Source organism: Giraffa tippelskirchi, chromosome 13, assembly GCF_054371585.1.
Source record: "Giraffa tippelskirchi isolate mGirTip1 chromosome 13, T2T-mGirTip1v1.2.pri, whole genome shotgun sequence".
NCBI lineage: Eukaryota > Metazoa > Chordata > Mammalia > Artiodactyla > Giraffidae > Giraffa > Giraffa tippelskirchi.
This window is the reverse complement of record NC_137287.1, coordinates 38,524,180-38,544,253: the sequence shown is the minus strand read 5'-3', so window position 1 is coordinate 38,544,253 and position 20,074 is coordinate 38,524,180. Positions and strand designations below refer to the sequence as shown.

The following is a 20,074-nucleotide window of genomic DNA, read 5'->3' as shown; positions in this document are numbered from 1 at the left end:
GGAGACAGGTTACCTTTATTCAGGCAAGGAGGGGCGACAGTCAGTCTAATGACCAGGCTGAGTGTGCGCGGGATCAGGGAGGCTTCATATTTAAGGGGAGGTTTGCAAAAGTGCTACGGGAAGATTAAGTCAGGTGGGGCGTTCTGGGTAATCTTTAGCTGAGATGGCAGTTTGCGGGTTGGGGGTTGAAAGTCTCGGCCTGATGCAATCTGCCGGGAGTATCAGGGTGGGACTTTAAGTTCAGTTTTGTTTTCCCTGAAGTCAGGTGGTCCAGCATGGGCCTTGGAGGTCGTTACCTCCTTTTTCCAGGCCTGAAGACTCCTTCATTCCAGACCCTGAAATCATAAGAAGATGGGGGAAAAGGGCGCCGTATCTCTCTGGCTACTTCCTGCTAGGTGGGGCGATGGCTCTGGGTCTGGAACAGAGGACTGTCCTAGAGCCCAGGGTCTCCTTTTCCCTAGGTTGAGGTGAGGCTCTCAAGGAGAACGGTCTTGACTTGGACTCAAGAGATGACCTGAATCCAGTCTTGGAGAAACCTTTGAAAGAGATCAAAGAAACAGGGTCCAAATAAGAGGAGTAAAATGATAAGTACCAATGGTCCCAAGAAAGGGAGCAACCAAGGGAAAGCCAGTTGGAATAGGCTTTGGGGAGTGGAAAGATTTTGTAACTCTTTTCTGTGCCATTCGATTCTGTCTCTAAGTTCTCTGACCCTTCCCTGGACTATGCGTGTTTTGTTAACAAGATAGCAGCAGTCTTCTCCTAGGAAAAGGCAGGTTCCTCCCTTTTCCACGGTGAGAAGGTCCAGGGCTCGTCTGTTTTGTAAGGCCACAGAAGCTAATGAGTTAATTTGTCTTTGGACTGAAACAGAGGATTCCACCACCTGTTCTGTATCCTCACTAAGTTCTTGGGACAGCTTGTAGTAGAAATGGGCTGAGGTCGAGATGCCCCCAGTCCCTGTGCCCAGAGCTGCTGCTATGCCGGTCCCAATTAGGAGGGGGGCCACGATAGCTTGTTTTTTCCTGTGGGAATGTTCCACTTGGGGGTTGACTATCTGCTGTATCTCTTCTTCTTTGAGGATTATTAGACCCGGGGTCAGGAAGACCAAGATGCAAGGTCCAGGGGGGTCACGGGGCAGACATGAATATGCGTAGGTCCCACAAAGAATGAAGATTCCCGGGTTGGTGCAATTATTTGTGCTGTTCCCAGTGGAACAGAAGGAGGGAGTGGTTTGTAAGACCAGTGTAGTTGGAGCTAGGGTAGTTCATACAGGTTAGGTTTGAAGGGGCTGAAAGAAGGATATTGTCAGAAATTGGCCCAATGAATTGTGTGGTGTTTTGTTGGGGAGGGGAGGTATAGTTGCTCCGTGACAACCACATGGAGGGTAAAGGGATTGCTGTGTGTGGTGATGAAGACAGTGACATGCATATCCAGCACTGGGATGTGTGTTGTGTGTCCTGGAAGAATTGGAAGGAGGAGTTAAGAAGGTGGGTCAGGTGTCAGTTTTCAGAGGGAGGATTTAGGAGAGGCCGTTGGGAAAGGAGGTCCAGGCGTCTATAGGGCTCAGGGGTCACCTGTACCTGGGAAATTATGTCTTTTATGACCTGTTCTTGGTTCCTCTTACGTTGTTGATCTTTTGCCCCTCCCCCATCTGAGTACCCCCAGTGGGTAGTGGGATAGAAGCGTATGTCTTTTCCATTTGGCATATAGCAGTTGTTCATGGAGCTCCCTGTCTTTTGTATTTTAACAGTGAGTAGGGATCTGGACTTCCCCCCGCACCTCCCTCCGCCTATGTTCATGGTACATGGTTTAGGGCCCTCATTATAACATGAGGAATGAACATAGGAATAAATGTCTAAGCAGGGACAGGGACTAGCCAAAAGGCAGGGGAGTGTAACATGGGTAAGGAACAGGGGAGTCATGGGTCTGTTAGTTAGGCAGCACGGAGGAAATAGCACCCTTGGAGTAGAACACAGCTAACAATATAGGCAGTACCGATGAGGAGGTGAAGGATAGGTGACCAGTCTCGAGGGGAGACTTATAGCAAAGTTTAAGAGGGCGGTTATGGCTAGAAAGATGGGGAGAGGCCAATCAAGGCAAGAGGTGGAAGACCTCGAGTTTGTGGTAGCTTGAATCTGAAAAGGAAGAATGTTCATAAGGATGTAGAATGATGTAGAGAATGAGAGTAAAGGAATCAATCTTGTATGGACTTAGGTTGTAGAAGTTTCCCAAAGCCACACTTGAGACACCAGCGTGCTCAGGTCTTGAAAGGAGGTTCCTGTCGGGGCGCTGGTCCAGAGGTCTTGTAGTAGTTGGGTCACGAACAGTTGCAGGTTGAGGAGTGTCCAGGTCATTCAGTGTCTTCTTGGATGATCGACAGAGGTTGTCGTCGGGTGATTTTTAAGGAGGTGGGCCCTGTGAGGGAGACCTGATAGGCATTAGTGGGATTGGAAGTAACCCTTTTTAGGTGAGAGAGGTGTACCCAAGAGGTGACCTTTTCGAGTTTAGCTGCTCTCGGGGTAAGGAGGATGATTTTGAATGGTCCCTGCCACTTTGGGGTGAGGTCACCCTGGGGATTGTCGGACAGATAGACCATGTCCCCAGTCTGTAGAGGGGGCGAGGGGGCTTGGGGGTCAGGGGTGGGCAAGTTGTGGTTGATGTATTTCTAGAGGGCATTGTGGAGTTCTGCCATCAGAGGGGAGTGTAGGGAGCTTGGTAGGGGAGGAGGTTCAGGGGGAAGTCTGGGGTGTGGGGGGGTCATGGGCCTTCCGTACATCACTTCAAAGGGGCTCAACCCAAGGGGTTTAATGGGCAAAGCCCATATTTTGAGGAGAGCAATCGGCAACAGTTTGGGGTTCAGTCTGGATGTACCTCGAGGGAAAATTTGGTGAGAGTTTCTTCGACTATCCTTTCTACCTGTTCATCCTGTTCATCCTTCTACCTGTTCATCTATCCTGTTCATCCTTTCTACCTTCCCTGAGGACTGGGGATGGTATGGAATGTGAAATTTCCAGGGGATCTATAAGAATTGGACAATTTGTTGGGTGACCCTGGACATGAATTCTGGGCCATTATCAGTCTATAGGGATGAAGGTAGGCCAAACCTGGGGATAATTTCTGTCAGGAGGACCTGGGCCACAGTGTGGGCTCTTTTGTTTGTTGTGGGAAATGCTTCTACCCATCCCAAAAAGGTGTCCACAAGGACCAGGAGGTATCGGACTCTCCAAACCGGGGGCATATGAGTAAAGTCTATCTGCCAGTCTTGTGCTAGAAGGCTGCCTCGCATTTGATGGGTTGGGAAGGATGTAGGTTTGAGGTTGGGTTGCAATAAGGGAGAAACTGGGGATCCAGACACGGAAAAAGTTTAGGAGGCCAAGGAGAGACAGGAGTTCCTGTTTTGTTTTTGGAGGTGGACAGTCAGTTAAGGCCTAGATTCTGCCTGGAGGAATGGTTCTTTGTTGGTGGGATAAGGAGAGTCCCAGGTAGGTGACTTTTGTTTGGGCTCTATGGGCCCTGGATCGGGATACCCGATAACCCCAGGACCCCAGGGCCTCAAGGAGTTTGGCAGTATATTGGAGGCAAAGTTTTCAGGTTGGGCTACAAAGGAGGAGGTCATCTATGTATTGGAGGAGGTAACTAGGGGCCAGGTCGAGTGTCTGTAGGTCCTTTTGTAAAACCTGTCCAAAAATGTGAGGGCTGTCTCTGAACCCTTGGGGAAGAACTGTTCATGTTAGTAGTTGGGAGATGCGAGTCTCGGAGTCCTGCCAGGTGAAGGCGAAGAGGGGTTGGGAGAGGGGAGTGGAGGGGGATAGTGAAGAAGGCGTCTTTAAGGTCTAATACTGTGAAGAAGGTTGTAGTCGGGGGAATGGTGGACTGAAGGGTATAAGGATTGAGGACTACTGGGAATGTTTGTATGATGGCCTCATTGATTTTTTGCAGATCCTGGACCAATCTCCAAGAGTTTGGTCCCTTCTTTACTGCCAGAATGGGGGTGTTGTGTGGTGAATGGGTAGGAATTAAGATGGAGGCTTGAAGAAGATGGTCAGTGACAGGCTTAAGTCCCCTGTGGGCTTCTGGGGTGAGAGTACTGTTATTGGATGATTAGAGATGAGGGATCCTTTAGGGTAATGTGGACCAGGGGGTGATGTTTGGCTATAGATGGGTGATCAGTATCCCAGACTCAGGGGTCTACGGCAGGTAGATCCAAGGGAAGGTCAGGTGTAGGGGCTAGGGATGGTCTGGGTGCCATCTGCATGTAGTACATAGAGACTGCCTCTAGAGAGGGTATGGTAATAGAGACCCCTAATTTGGATAACAAATGTCTCCCTAGGAGTGCCATCGGGCACTGAGGCATTATGAGGAATGAGTGTATGAGGGTTGATTTTCCAAATTGACAGAGTAATGGAGGGCTGATTTTTGGGCTTAAGGGGACTCCAGGGACCCCCTTGATTTAAGCTCTGAGTTTTGGGGTTGGGCCAGAGTAGGAGGTTAAGAGAGAGAAGGTGGCTCCAGTGTCTACCATGGAGGAGATCTTTTTCCTGTCCGCTATCCTGTCTACCCTAAGTTCCGAGCCCGTGTCTGGGACATGGGCCGGGGGGGGCTGGAACCTGGGTCCCATCATTGGAACAACTCTTGTAGGGTTGGACTGGGGTTTGGGGGAGAAGTGGGGACCTCTCCAGGGGCACCAGAGCGTCCCTGTGGACATTCCATCCTCCAAGTCTGGGAGGTAGGGACCTGGCACCAGAGCATCCCTGTGGACATTCCATTTTCCAAGTCTAGGGGGTAGGGATCTCACTGCAAATGGTGATTGCAGCCATGAAATTAAAAGATGCTTATTCCTTGGAAGGAAAGTTATGACCAACCTAGACAGGATATTAAAAAGCAGAGACGTTACTTTGCCAACAAAGGTCCGTCTAGTCAAGGCTATGGTTTTCCCAGTAGTCATGTATGGATGTGAGAGTTGGACTGTGAAGAAAGCTGAGTGCTGAAAAATTGATGCTTTTGAACTGTGGTGTTGGAGAAGACTCTTTTGAGAGTCCCTTGGACCGCAAGGAGATCCAACCAGTGTATCCTAAAGGAGATCAGTCCTGGGTGTTCATTGGAAGGACTGATGTTGAAGCTGAAACTCCAGTACTTTGGCCACCTCATGCGAAGAGTTGACTCATTGAAAAAGACCCTGAGAGTATTCTACCCAAAGCAATCTACAGATTCAATGCAATCCCTATCAAGCTACCAATGGTATTTTTCACAGAACTAGAACAAATCATCTCACAATTTGTATGGAAATATAAGAAACCTCGAATAGCCAAAGCAATCTTGAGGAAGAAGAATGGAACTGGAGGAATCAACCTGCCTGACTTCAGGCTCTACTACAAAGCCACAGTCATCAAGACAGTATGGTATTGGCACAAAGATAGAAATATAGATCAATGGAACAAAATAGAAAGCCCAGAGATAAACCCACGCACATATGGACACCTTATCTTCGACAAAGGAGGCAAGAATATACAATGGAGAAAAGACAATCTCTTTAACAAGTGGTGCTGGGAAAACTGGTCAACCACTTGTAAAAGAATGAAACTAGAACACTTCCTAACACCGTACACAAAAATAAACTCAAAATGGATTAAAGATCTAAACGTAAGACCAGAAACAATAAAACTTCTAGAGGAAAACATAGGCAAAACACTCTCCGACATAAATCACAGCAGGATCCTCCATGACCCACCTCCCAGAATATTGGCAATAAAAGCAAAAATAAACAAATGGGACCTAATTAAAATTAAAAGCTTTTGCACAACAAAGGAAACTATAAACAAGGTGAAAAGACAGCCTTCAGAATGGGAGAAAATAATAGCAAATGAAGCAACAGACAAACAATTAATCTCAAAAATATACAAGCAACTTCTGCAGCTGAATTCCCGAAAAATAAACGACCCAATCAAAAAATGGGCCAAAGAACTAAACAGACATTTCTCCAAAGAAGACATACAGATGGCTAACAAACACATGAAAAGATGCTCAACATCACTCATTATTAGAGAAATGCAAATCAAAACCACAATGAGGTATCATTTCACACCAGTCAGAATGGCTGCTATCCAAAAGTCTACAAGCAATAAATGCTGGAGAGGGTGTGGAGAAAAGGGAACCCTCTTACACTGTTGGTGGGAATGCAAACTAGTACAGCCACTATGGAGAACAGTGTGGAGATTCCTTAAAAAACTGGGAATAGAACTGCCATATGACCCAGCAATCCCACTGCTGGGCATATACACCGAGGAAACCAGAATTGAAAGAGACGCGTGTACCCCAATGTTCATCGCAGCACTGTTTACAATAGCCAGGACATGGAAGCAACCTAGATGTCCATCAGCAGACGAATGGATAAGGAAGCTGTGGTACATATACACAATGGAATATTACTCAGCCATTAAAAAAAATACATTTGAATCGGTTCTACTGAGATGGATGAAACTGGAGCCCATTATACAGAGTGAAGTAAGCCAGAAAGAAAAACAACAATACAGTATACTAATGCATATATATGGAATTTGAAAGATGGTAACGATAACCCTATATGCGAGACAGAATAAGAGACACAGATGCATGGAACAATTTTTATGGACTCTGAGGGAGAAGGTGAGGGTGGGACGTTCTGGGAGAATGGCATTGAGACATGTGTATTGTCATATGTGAAACAGAGCACCATTCCATGTTCGATGCATGTGACAAGGGCTCAGGGCCGGGGCAATGGGATGATCCAGAGGGATGGGATGGGGAGGGAGGTGGGTGGGGGGTCCGGGAAGGGGAACACATGTAAACCCATGGCTGATTCATGTCAATGTATGGCAAAAACTATTACAATATTGTAAAGTAATTAGCCCCCAACTAAAATAAATAAATTTATAAAAAAAAAAAAAAAGACCCTGATACTGGGAAGGATTGGGGCAGGAGGAGAAGGGGACAACAGAGGATGAGATGGTTGGATGGCATCACCGACTCGATGGACATGGGTAAACTCTGGGAGCTGGTGATGGACAGGGAGGCCTGGCATGCTGCGATTCGTGGGGTCGCAAAGAGTCGGATACAACTGAGTGACTGAACTGAACTGAAGGACAACTAGTAAAATTTTCTTCAGCTCAGTTTCCTGCCATGTCTACCATCCCTTTTGTCACTGGAGCAGTTATAGTTTGCTCTCTCTTTCTGTGTCCCTTCCTCTCCCTCCTCACATCTTACAGTCTTTACTGTTCTGGAATAAAATGTAGGTTGATAAACAGTGATTTAAAATCCAAATAGAGGAAAATATTAAATATTAACATTACCAAACAATATTAGCAGGTTAGTTTGGTTAATGTTAACTTGAAAGAAAATTTAAATTTCAGAACATTTTATCAAAATGCCTTATTTTAAATTTTAATAGAGAAGGGAAATATGATTAAGATTAATAAAAATAAAGTGTGTTTCAAATGAAATGCCATTTAAAACTATTAAATGCCATTAAAGTCACTATTTTTCTGTTTGGATTTCAAAGCTAAGCATGGGATCAAAGAGTAATGTGTTACAGGTCAAGACAAGCCTCAAGTCATAGATCATAGGAAAGCTGTAGTTAAATGGGAAGAAATCAAAACTGGGGAGAGGGGCAAATAGCTAAGGCTTAGGTGGCAGAAACCTGCAGGCCAGGATATCCTAAGGTGAGAGTCAGGAAAAGCATTTCAGAATGACAGGAGCTTTTATGTGCTCCTGCGCCAAACAGCACAGACTTGAACATCTTAACGTTGTTGTTCAGTCACTCAGTTGTGTCCAACTGTTTGTGACCCCATGGACTGCAGCACACCAGGCTTCCTTGTCCTTCACCATCTCCTGGAGTTTGCTCAAATTCATGTCCATTGAATCAGTGATGCCATCCAACCATCTCATCCTTTGTCATCCCCTCTCCTCCTGCCTTCAGCCTTTCTCAGTATCAGGGTCTCTTAACATTGTAGATTTCATCAGCTGTCAGTTTGAAAACCAGGCACAGACAACTACCACTCCCACCCCCTTGAGTACAAAGGAATCTATGGGACCCAGGTAAGGACTGAAAGCATCTCCACAGACAGAATTCAGTACCCATGAGAACTAACACCAGGAGTGGTAGGACTTTTTTTAATCTGAAATTCAAAATTGTTTTTTCTTCTACAAAATAGGGAGCCACCAATAGCTAAGGACAAGAAAATATAGTTAACTTGTCCAACATGGATTTGAACTGCATGAATCCACTTACACATGGGAATTTTTCACTAAATATGTGTTACAGTACTATACAATCCATGTGTCACGGTTGGCTGAATCCATGGATGCAGATATGGAAGGCCAACTGTTAAGTTATACATGAATTTTCCACTGTGCAGAGTTAGAGCCCCAAACCCTCACTGCATTGTTCAAGTATCAGTTGTTTAAGAAAGTAAAATCAACAGTGGTTACTCAAGGGCATACTTACTTCTCTTAACTTACTTTTCACCAAGCCTTAAAGTAGTGTTTTCTAATCTTTCTCATCATTTAGAGAACTTGATGAAAGCCATGTATTCACTTCCTAGAAAATACACACACACATGTAGTTTTGTGTACAATATCAAAAGTTTTATAAAATCTCCAAATCCATCCACGTGACCCTCTAGAACTGTTGATGGGAGCCACTACCTAGTGGGTATTAGCAACAGGAGCTGCAGTTTAAGTGCTCAGTAGCCACCCTCACAGGAAGTTCTATTGTAGTTAGAACCACTGCTCTAGAATTTCATGGACCCTAGGTTGAAAACTCCTGCCCCAAATGAACCCGTATAATTCTGTTGGCCTGTAACCCCACTCCCCATCAAATTGCTATTTGACTATAAAATACCATCTATAAAAGCTATTTTTCTGTTGGACTATAGATAGACCTCAAAGAAATGGAGAAATACTATTAGTAATTGTGAATAACTGAAAATCTCTCTAGCTTTAAGTGCCCGTTAATAACCTAAAATCAAAGGGAACTTAGATAGCAAATGGTTCATCATTCTTTTTGTTTTGATTTGGGTTTTTTTTTTGCTGCACCATGAGGGTTGCAGGATCTTATTTCCCTGATCAGGGATCGAGCCTGTAGGAGTCTTAACAGTGGGTCACCAGAGAAGCCCCTCATCCTTCATTCTTACCATCTCAAGGTATGTGTAGTTTGCAAACATTTCTATGCCCCACATCCTGTAAGAATAATCCTAGTGCCTTTTCTATAACATATGGTAAGCCTTCAGGAATTTGCTGTGCATTACGGGTGTGTGTTCAGTCATGTGCGAGTCTTTGCAACTCCATGGACTGTAGCGCTCTAGGTTCCTCTGTCCATGGAATTTTCCAGGCAAAAAATACTGTAGGGTTGCCATTTCCTACTCCAGGGGATCGTCCTGGCCAAGGGATCGAACCCCCGTCTCTTTTCTCTCCTGCATTGGCAGGCAATTCTTTACCACTGTGCCACCTGGGAAGCTATGCATTAGTAACAGCTAATATTGAGTTCATAGTAAATGCCAGGTATGATTCTAAGCATCCCACATATTTTAGCCCATTTACTCCTCACCCAATGTTATAAGGTGGGTATAGTATTATTCCCTCAAAACAGATAAAGGAACTGAGATTTGAGGCTTAATGAGATTGAATAAGAAATGGCAGCCCACTCCAGTATTCTTGCTTTGGAGAATCCCATGGACAGAGGAGCCTGGCGGACTGCAGTCCATGAGGCTGCAGAGTCAGACACCACTTAGGGACTGAGGACACACCCCCACGAGATTGAATAACTTGTCTGAGATGATATAGTAAATGCCAGAGAAGTGGTTTTTAGGTTAGAATCTATTGTCTCCTGAAACGTGAATGTCTAACTCATCGGAGGAAGAAGTCTTAGAGGACTCTGAGGTCACAGGTCTGAACAAGGTTTTCTGAAAGGGACCTATACCAGCCTGTGTTCCAGGAGGCCTCTGGGTCTGCATCTGCCACAGCGGCTTGTGGACCTCTTCTCTGGAGTGGAACAACAAAACCCCAAATTCTCTGGACTTTTTCCATCCTGTCGTTGCAAGTTGACCCTCTCCGTCTCCACACCCCCTTTTCGGGTCACGGCAGCCTGAACTTGAACAAAAGACAGACTAAAGTGTGATTCTAGGCAAGTGACTTAACTGACACTGTACATGGGGATGATAATAATAGTGTCTAGTTCTTACAATTTTGTGTGCCATGAGCATCCAGATGCATGTGAGCAGGGGCTCAATAAATGATTACTGTTTTTAACGATTCAACCCCACGACCCTTTAATCGGCTGAGACCACAAGCCTAACCCCTCGCTGGAGGCAATGGACTAGCTGAGCCGGTCTGGGCCGTGGACACCTGCCTCACTGCTGGGCAGTCCTCCCCTCAGCAGCACAAACCCTGGACTGCACCGGCCAAGAAATCAACCTTCCTTTCACCTCTCACTGTGAAAATTCACGGTGGACCTACAAGGGAGGTGAACAACGACCTGGCCCCGCAGGGCTGGACAATGAAAAAGGCACGCCCCCGAGAAGTTTAAAATGAGAAGCCAGTGGTGCGGGCTGGGTCCCGACGGGCCCTGAGGAACGTCCAGACGCCGGCGGTGGGACCCTGGGCTAACAGGAGAGCGCCATGGGACACAAGAACACTCCCCATGACTGCGCCCGCGCCGGGCTCCATAGCGCCAGCACCTCCAGGGCGCAGGCGCGGGCCCCGCCGCCCGGTCGACAGCGTCTCCCCGCGAGCTCTGCGGCGGCGCTGACCCGGCCGGGGCCACTCTTCCCCGCCTCTCCCAAGCGCCGAGCGGGCGGTCGAGTGAACCGTGGCTCAGATGGCCCTCGAGGCTGCCTGGGCAGGTGAGCCCTCTCCTGCAGCTCCCTTAAGTTAGCGGGTGAAGGCCGCCTTGAAATCCGTTTTGACCAGGGCAATGATTCTCAAAACTTGTGTGTGGGGGAAGAATTTCTCCACAGTTAGATTTTCGGGCCCACCCCGACACTCAAAAGCAAGGGGTCTCGCGTGACTCGGAAGTCTGCACTTAAGCTTTCCGAGGAATTCTGACTCCGGTAGCCCGCCGGTCTACCCTTCACACCCGATATAGGCTTAATTTCCACTAACCGACCTAGCGATCTCGCCCCTAAGGTTTCTGGGATCTCGGGCTCGCGCGACGGTCCCGCCTCTCTACCCCAATTGGCTCCTCCTTCGTCCCGCCCCCACAGGCAAATATTTTCTTCTGACTGGTCAGCGGTAAGTGTGTGGCGAAACCTGACCCAATGGGCGCTAGAGTTCTCAGAACGTAACCCGGAAGTTGGTCCTGAGCAGTTCCGATTGGTTGTTGACGCCTAACACGCGTTGAGACTTCCGGCGTGGGTGCGCGGAGTCCTGCGAGGTGAAAGGCGTGGAGCTCAGGTCCTGTTCTGGGGCGGTCTTGGCGGGGGCGGGCCAAGGGGCGGTGCGGCGGCTCCCGCGAGCAACTGAGGCTGAGGCGCAGCAGCCGTTTGCGTCCGGGCTGGAGCCAGCTTCCTCGGCCAGCGTTTGGAGCCCCGGGCCACCTGGCTGTTGCGGACTCCAGCCATCCTTGCGCTGGGCCCGGGGCGTCTTCTTTGGGGTGCACAGCTGGTTTCGCGGCCAAGGCGGTCTGGGGGGCTGAAGATGGCGTCGGGTCCGGGCTTCCAGGACCGGGAAGGGCTCCTGATAGTGAAACTGGAGGAAGACAGCGCTTGGAGCCAGGAGCTGCCCCAGCCAGACCCAGGTCCCAGCCCGGAGGCCTCTCACCTGCGCTTCAGACGGTTCCGCTTTCAAGAGGCCGCTGGGCCCCGGGAAGCCCTCAGCCGGCTCCAGGAGCTTTGCCACGGGTGGCTCCGGCCGGAGATGCGCACCAAGGAGCAGATCTTGGAGCTGTTGGTGCTGGAGCAGTTCCTGACCATCCTGCCCCAGGAGATCCAGAGCAGGGTGCAGGAGCTGCACCCGGAGAGCGGCGAGGAAGCGGTGACTCTCGTTGAGGATATGCAGAAAGAACTTGGGAGACTGAGACAGAAGGTAAGATAAAGAGCTGTTTTATATGCGGTTTGTTTGGCCCCGGTTGCCCATACGAGTTTACTTGGTTGTCCTGAGTAGATCTTAGATGGGCAAGAAGCCTTTTTGTAGATTAGTGAGGAACTTTCATTCTCCAGATTTGCCCCAAGTTGACAGACAGTGAAGAGTGCCGTTTCCACCTGGAGCAATGTCTCTGCCTTAGAGTGAGCCCAGGAGTTAGCTTGCCAGGTTTAGATCCTCCCTCTGCTTCACACTAGCTTTGGGACTTTGGGCAAGTTGCTTAATTTCTTCCGGCCTCAGATTTGCGGCTGGTAAAATGAGAATGTTAAAATACCTCTCTAAGGTTGTTTGGAGGATTAGAGAGAGAGCAGCATGTAGTTTGATCATGCTCTTGGCTTAGAGTTAGTGCTTAATAGCTGTTAGCTATTGTTACATTATTGTCTGCAGTCTAATCTTTACAAAGCTGGGTGGCAGTTAATAGTGGAATTAAAAAAGTTTGCAACTGAAGCTCTGAGGCCATATGCCCCAGGGCCACCCAAATTTACCTTATCCAGTAGTGAGGAGTGGGTGCATCTAGAAGAGGTGGGTGAAAGTGAGAGGGAGTGAAGTGGGTCAGGAGCTGAGTGGGGAAGGTGTGCCCTGGGAGTGAAATCCCCCTGAATCCCACCCCTCACAGACATTTTCTCAGGTGTACACAGGATCAGAAAAGTTTGGTTTTAGTGTAACTCATTCTTCTTTCGCTGGGTCTAAAGGGTTTGCCAGTGGTTCTCTGTTGAAGGCTTGCCCTCAGAATTCTGTGTTAATGTCCCTTCCTTTTGGCCCTGTTGTGATGATGAGTGATGTGGGTTGGTTCCCAGGTCACAAACCATGGGCGGGGAACAGAAGTGCTTTTGGAGGAGCCTTTGCTTCTGGAAACAGCACAAGAGTCACCGAGCTTCAAGCTGGAGCCCATGGAGACTGAGCGAAGCCCTGGCCGCAGGCTGCAGGAACTGCTAGGCCCCAGCCCCAAAAGGGACCCTCAGACTGTAAAGGAGAGGGGTGAGGAACAGTTATCTGGGCAAGGGGGAGGGAGGAGGGGCTTTGGGGTTGCCCCTGACATTGGCAGGATGCAGCCTCACTGCCAAGGAGGGAGCGTTTCTGACCTGAGGGTCCCCAGATATGGAGTAAAAGATCTAGAAGTGGTTTGGATTCCTCTTGGGGTGGATGAAGGGAGGGGGATCTCTTAAGAAGTCTTTTTGTATGCAGAAGAGAGACTTAGAGCTCAGTGAATGAGGGCTTGAATGCTTGGGCCAGCAGGAAAGACTGCTGGTACTCTGTTGTTTTGGATGTCGCTTTATTATCTCTCTGTTGCCTTCTGTTCAGTGTTGGGTCCTCCTAGCAGAGCCTGGGTGTCAGGGCACAGTGGACACTGTATTGCGATAATCCTTGGGTTGCCAAGATTTAAGAATGCCATTCTCATCATCATTTCTGTCACCTTCAGCATTATCTGCTCCCTGGCTTTCTCTCTTTCCTCCCGAAGGAAACATGGAAGACAAGGAGCTGACTGGGCCCCAGGTGATGTGGAAGTCCTCATTGTCTCCCCCAAGTTGTTCTTGTGGGGGTGGGGTCCTTTGCCACTTAGAGAGGATCCTTACTACCTCACCACATGCACCTCCCCACCTTCTTTGTTTGTCTCCTCCACACTTCACTTGTAGGCCTAACACCCTTCTTCCCCATGAAATGTGTCCTTGGCACCCCTGGGTTTTGCCTTTTAACCTGTGACTCTGCTTGAATTGTTCTTGGTGCCTTAGGGCCTAAAGGTGATCTTGTGCTATTTCAGTTGCCTGAGAGCTTAGAGGACGTGGCTATGTACATCTCCCAGGAGGAGTGGGGGCGTCAGCATCCTAGTAAGAGGGCCCTCTCCCGGGACACGGTGCAGGAGAGTTATGAGAATGTGGACTCACTGGGTAAGGACTTCTTTTCCAAGGATGAAGACTGAGCCATTTCTGACCAGGGTCCTGTCCCTTAGCCACTCGCCTCCTGGGTGTTAAGTTCTGAGTTTGGCCAGGAGACCTGCCTTTGCCTAAAGTCCCTTGGACTAAGATCAGTTAAATATTTGCCAAGTGCCACAATTGGCACACTTAAGGGCCCCAGCTGCCAGAGATGAGGGCAGGGAGTCTGAGCCATGATGAACTTACCAGGGCAGAACAAGTCAAATCCAGTGATGCTCACTACCATCCCCTTCCCCACTTCTCACGCATCACCCACAGAATACTGTGGGGCTCCAAGTTGCTGATGCCTTGCGATTTTAAAATGCTTATTCTTCCAACCTCACTTATGTTTTCTGTGCTCCATTAGTATTTCTGGGCTCTTCCCCAAACACACAGGTTTCATGGCACTGGCATCAACATTCCAGCTTAGTGACTGTCCTAGTCCTTAAAAATTGAGGAAGAGGGAAAGCTTTGTAGAAATTTGGAACTGATATATATTCAAAACAGGTGTAAGTAATTTAAACATAAATTAAGATGCGTCTTCATGTTGAACTATTATGCAGAGATTAAAAATGAGGTCTGTAAAACAGAGCCAAAAACTGATTGTTGGATAAGGTGGAGAGTGTGTGGGTATTGTATAATTCCTTCATCTTTTCTGCATGTATGGAAATTCTCAAAATAGAAACTTGAAGGAATCTTTAAAAACAACAACAAAAAACAGGACTGTGTATGTTACCATTGTAGCTATCTTGATGCATACCTGGTAGAAAAGAAGTTTGGTTGCCTGCACGGGGGCCTTCTCCAAGGTCTCTGTCATTGCGCTGTGGCTTGGCACCCTAAGTTGAGCACAGTTCTTTCAGTGAGTGCTAAATAAGAAGAGTTCAGATCACGAGTTCTTGGGTCTAACCTTTTTAAAGTCCATGTTTGATGGAGTTAGAGTGAGCATAACACAGGATGGCTGTTTTGGGTTTTAATCTCAGAGTCCCATGTCCTTTTCTGATTGTCCATCATATTACATTTTTTCCTTCTGGAATTGTCCCAACTTAGTTTCATAAGGGTCAAGGCTTTCACAGTATTAAACTTTGATTCCTCAAGGAACTGACTACTCTAACCATGTGCATTTGAGTGTTATTTTAATTACAAAAGTTTTACATCGTCATTGCAAAAAGTCCCAAGTACCACACAAGTGTAAGAAGAAAAAAGCCATAGTCTCCCTCAGCTAATTTCTTTCTCTGGAGGTGACAGTGGGAATAGTTTAGTGTATGTTCCAAGTAATTGCTGTTAGACTTACTGCACCTTCCATATCCATCCACTGAAGGCAGGGAGCAAGACTATGTTTGTTTCTCTTGCCTGGTTGAGGAAAGTGGTGACATAGAAATCCTTTTCTTTCATTGTGGTCAGAGTCTCAGGTTCCCAGTCAGGAGGCCCTGAGCACCCAGGTGGAACATGGAGGAAAGCTCTGGCACCCCAGTGTCCAGAATTGCAAGGAGGGTCTGAGCTCCAGGACCCCAGCTCCAGGTAAGGAAAGCAGCTGACCAGCCTGCCCAGCTAGTCTCCCCCTGTTGGGAATAAGGCATTTGAGGGTCTTGTAAGGCTAGCCTGTCCCCACTGCCCACTTCCATCCCAGTGATGGCAGGCGAGGTTCCCAGGGTGCAGAGTGTAAGAAGGCATTCACTCCTGGGTTCACTTGCCCACTTTTGTCCCAGTCTTGTTCCATCCCATACTTTTCCCAAAGGACAGAAGCCAGGGGCTCAGTTGGAGAGGGAGATCAGGGCCCCTACAAGGGAATTCAAAGCTGGTTTGAGCTCCCATTCCTGAGTGATGTCCCCACGCCTCATATGGATGCCTCTCTAGAGTGAGTTACCAATATAGGGAAGATGGGAAACTGAGGGAGAGCCAGGCCTTCTAGACTTCTGACCTACAGGCAGTATCACACATGGGATTTCCTTTTCTCCTGCATAGACATAACATCGGGGTTTGATTTCTCTTGCTCTTCCAGGGGAAGAGAAATTTGAGAACCAGGAAGAGGGTGCTCAGTCTGTTTCCCCTGAGAGCCTCCACCATCAGGCGCTGCTGCCTGGCCAGGCCAGAGGGGAGGTGCCCTGGAGTCCTGAGCAGGGAAGGCCTCGGGACAGGGCAGAAAAGCTTTGGGAGCCTCCCACAGAGGATCGAATGGAGCAGTCCTTAGTGGGGGCCACAAGTTGCAAAAAACTGGGACGACCAAAGGAACTGCAGCCGAAGAAGCTCCACTTATGTCCCTTGTGTGGCAAAAATTTCTCTAGCAACTCGAACCTGATTAGGCACCAGAGAATACATGCAGCAGAAAGACTGTGCATGGGTGTGGAGTGCGCTGAAATCTTTGGTGGGAATCCACACTTTTTATCACTACACAGAGCACACCTGGGAGAGGAAGCCCATAAGTGCCTCGAGTGTGGAAAAAGCTTCAGTCAGAATACCCACCTGACTCGCCACCAGCGAACCCACACAGGTGAGAAGCCCTATCAGTGTAATGTGTGTGGAAAGAGCTTCTCTTGCAACTCCAACCTCCACAGGCACCAGAGAACGCACACAGGTGAAAAGCCCTACAAGTGCCCTGAGTGCGGGGAGATCTTCGCTCACAGTTCTAACCTCCTCAGGCACCAGAGAATTCACACGGGAGAGAGACCTTATAAGTGTGCCGAGTGTGGGAAAAGTTTCTCTCGCAGTTCACACCTTGTTATTCACGAAAGAACTCATGAGAAAGAGAGGCTGTACCCCTTCTCTGAGTGTGGGGAAGCAGTGAGGGACAGCACGCTCTTTCTTACAAATCCCGGGACCCACCCTAAAGCAGAGAAGAAACTCTTCCAGTGTTTGACTTGTGGGAAAAGCTTCCGGCAGGGCATGCATCTCACCAGACACCAGAGAACACACACAGGAGAGAAACCATATAAATGTAATCTCTGTGGGGAAAACTTTTCTCATAGATCCAACTTAATCAGGCACCAGAGAATTCACACGGGAGAGAAACCCTATACCTGTCACGAATGTGGGGACAGTTTCTCTCACAGCTCCAATCGGATTCGTCATCTGAGAACCCACACGGGAGAGAAACCTTATAAATGTTCTGAATGTGGAGAAAGCTTTTCTCGGAGTTCACGCCTTATGAGTCATCAGAGAACTCACACTGGATAGAAACAATGGGATTTCTTTTGGACCCAGATAAGGTGGCCTGTTCAGAGGGGCCTGTTGTTCAGAGCTCATATTCCTTACCCATAGAGTAGTTACCCTGCCCCCCCAGGGGCAGGGTCCTTCTGAGGGAAGTACAGAGGCGGCATAGGATTAGCATAAAACTGAAAAGGAATTCTGTTGGAATTAATGAGAACAGCAAGTCTTTGAGGCAACCCACTCAGGGTGGAATTCTCTGTGAAGTACTTCCTGTCCCAGGACACTCCTATCCCCCTCAGCATATTTAGCCAGCTTGTGACGAGGGTGCCTTATTCTATCCTGTGTCCATCCCAACAACTTTGGGAATCCACGGACTTACTGCTTCCTCACTTGGGACATTCATCAGGAATATTTGGGCTCCTGAGGCCCCTGAGAGCAAAGAAGAGTGATCAGGTCTCCTGGGAAAGCAGGAGGTACCAAAATACTGGTGGTGAGTTGCAGCCCTTCTGAAGGCCTGGCTGGGAAGCTAGTAGGCAGTCCCGGGCACCCACTGTCAATGGCCTGACTGTATTGGTCACTGGCAGATCCTAATGTAATTTTCACGTCAAACAAAAGAACAAGAGACCTGAGGGAAATAGTAAGACAGAATTTGCAGGTCTGCCTGGAAATAGGCAGAGGAAACTATATAAGTCTGAATTAGTTTACCCTTTGCAGAGATCGAGTCTTCAGAAGGTTCACGAAAGATGGGTTCCCTGGGAGACTTTGAAAACATGGATCCTGGGGAAGTTAGGAAATCATGCCCGCCCCTGTTGAAAATATGGTTGGATGTTAATAAATATCTTCAGGAAACATGAACGTGTGTGACTCATCATTGAGGGCCTTTGTCTTGTCCGCCATGTTGCTCTGTCTTTGTCCACTTTGGGAGGAGGACCTGCTTTCTCTTTCTGGTCTTGTTGCTAAGGTAGGTTCTGAAAAAGGTGACAACAGACAGGCGGAGGGAGGGAGGGTGGGTGTGGCCCCGGCTGGCTCCAGGCTGAGGTCACTATGTGGAAACAAGGGTCAAGCCCAGTGACTGCTTCAGGTGATGTCATAAAGGTGTCCTTTAAGTTTTGTGTGTGTGTGTTTTTTTCCTTCTCTAGTGTACAGCAGTGAACATGCCTTTTGATTGTTTAGAATGTTTGCTTTCTTGCAAAGTAAAGATCTGGCTCTTCAAAAACAAGTTATTTTGGTCTAGGAAATGGTTGCCAGGAAAAAATGGTCCTGGTATGACTGAGTTATTGCCCATGAGTGGAGAGAGACTTGGGGGAGAGCAATTATTAGAGGAAAGCATTACATTTTACAATGGGGAATCGGGAATAAGAATTCAGGAGTGTGTTTCTGTGGAAAAGAGGATACCGGAAAAATTCTATGAGTGGGAAATGCTGATGTCAGGAAGACATTGCAGTTTTTGGCCCTGGAGGAAGATAGCAAATTAGCTGTTCTTCAGGAGGAAAAGATGAAATATTCCATTGGCAACACACTATTAAATATAGTACTGTTAAGTGAGGGAGGTACCCCTGCATGCTCCTCACCCTTTCTTATATCTGTCTCTCATTTCTTTCCCCTTCTCTTGAGAGCACTGGTAGTGTGGGGCTTGGGCGCCAGGGGAGGGAGGTGAGGATTTGAAAGAGATTCATGTGGGATGGAAAGTGGTGGGAGCAGGTCGACCTAGGCTGCTGTGGCTGTCGATGCCATGAAATGGGTGGGTGGTATAAGGTTGATGTTACTAAGCACTCTGGTTAAGACAGCAACTTATGTGGGTTGTAAACCTCAGAAGAATGGAAAGCACCCCTTTAGAACCCTACTTACCCCTGAAGCCCCATAATATCACCCATACAGATCTCATGATGTGCTCTAACTGGCATTGCTCCTACTTGAAGTACTACAGCCAGAGCAAGAGGCCCTTCGTGTTCACTCCTGGCTCAAGAAGGCTTTCCAAGAGGAGACTTCACCCAGTCCGCAGTCCAGCTCCCCTTCTAACAAACTTAATAGGCAGAGCTCTTCTTGCCTTGTTTTCATGAGATGGTGTCACAAAGTATTGCATGTAAAACACCTAGCATAGAACCTGGAACATAAATTACTCATCTATTTGTGCCATTTGTGGACATATGAAACTGGAAAGTTGCCTTTCTTCTAAGTACCTGGTATTAAGATCAATGTAAGACCAAGCTGGAGAATTCCCTGGCGGTCCAGTGGTTAGGACTCGGCGCTTTCACTGCCATGGCTCGGGTTCAATCCTTGATTGGGGAACTAAGATCCCACAAGCCACTCAGGTGTAGCTAGGGGAAAAAACACGCTGGCAGGAATATAAAGGTGGTAGTCTACTGTTACAGGCAGGATTGATGACTTTGTCCTTGTAGTCATATTTGAAAAAGCAGGTCAGAGGTCCTTGAGACAGTAGGGTCCCATGAAGGCATTGCAAGGGAAGGTTAAGTATAGATACTTTTACCCCACTAGTCTTCTTGGGAAAGAAAGAGATTCCAGCTGGCTTTTTCATCATAAAGAAACTAACACTGGGGGCAATAAAGACCCTTGCCCCCGCAGTCCAGATGGGTACAGAGGAGACCTGGGAGACGTGGAATGACCCTGAGCAACAGTCTCATACCCTTGTAGCAAAGGTAGCACCTGAAACCAGCAGAAAGGCTCCTGGTACCACGCATAAGCAATGTGAAAAAGCCTGGCAGAGGCCATCTAGAAGCACCAGGCCCGACAAAGGGGTTACAGCCCCATAACACCAGAGACCGGACAGAGTGATAAAACAGCACTAAATTGTATAGTTTTTATTTCCAGGAAGAGCCATCAGCAATCACTGAGGTTTTACCCCATTTATGAAAGAACTTAACACGTTTCAGTGCAGTTAGGAGACGGAATGG

General features: G+C 47.8%; 1 protein-coding gene and 1 long non-coding RNA gene across 6 annotated transcripts; one reads left to right on the top strand and one right to left on the bottom strand.

Annotated features, from left to right (window-relative positions):
• Nucleotides 1–2,183: 2,183 nt before the first annotated feature.
• LOC145531766 (uncharacterized) lies at nt 2,184–18,132 on the bottom strand. The gene is made up of 6 exons (XR_014072723.1): nt 17,868–18,132; nt 15,310–15,577; nt 14,779–14,854; nt 9,950–10,114; nt 8,477–8,569; nt 2,184–2,425 (listed from the first exon to the last, which is right to left on the bottom strand). It is a non-coding gene; the product is annotated as an uncharacterized LOC145531766 (long non-coding RNA).
• On the top strand, nt 10,758–18,017 carry ZNF263 (zinc finger protein 263). Of its 5 annotated transcripts, none has more exons than XM_081555029.1 (8): nt 10,758–10,871; nt 11,232–11,259; nt 11,689–12,051; nt 12,906–13,086; nt 13,529–13,602; nt 13,868–13,994; nt 15,420–15,536; nt 16,018–18,017. In XM_081555029.1, the coding sequence occupies exons 3-8, from the start codon at nt 11,884–11,886 to the stop codon at nt 17,187–17,189; spliced, it is 1,839 nt and encodes a 612-aa protein (XP_081411155.1). In that variant the 5' UTR covers nt 10,758–10,871; nt 11,232–11,259; nt 11,689–11,883; the 3' UTR covers nt 17,190–18,017. The 5 variants fall into 5 exon arrangements, with proteins under 5 accessions (XP_081411155.1, XP_081411156.1, XP_081411153.1 ...); XM_081555030.1 differs by having other exon boundaries at nt 11,155–11,259; XM_081555027.1 differs by lacking the exons at nt 10,758–10,871; nt 11,232–11,259 and having other exon boundaries at nt 11,389–12,051; nt 13,568–13,602.
• Nucleotides 18,133–20,074: the final 1,942 nt, after the last annotated feature.

Coding starts and splice junctions, on each gene's coding strand:
- ZNF263 (XM_081555026.1), top strand. CDS start 11,665: ATGGCGTCGGGTCCGGGCTTCCAGGACCGGGAAGGGCTCCTGATAGTG. Junction 12,052..12,905: donor TTGGGAGACTGAGACAGAAG/GTAAGATAAAGA, acceptor GTTGGTTCCCAG/GTCACAAACCATGGGCGGGG. Junction 13,603..13,867: donor AGGAGCTGACTGGGCCCCAG/GTGATGTGGAAG, acceptor GTGCTATTTCAG/TTGCCTGAGAGCTTAGAGGA.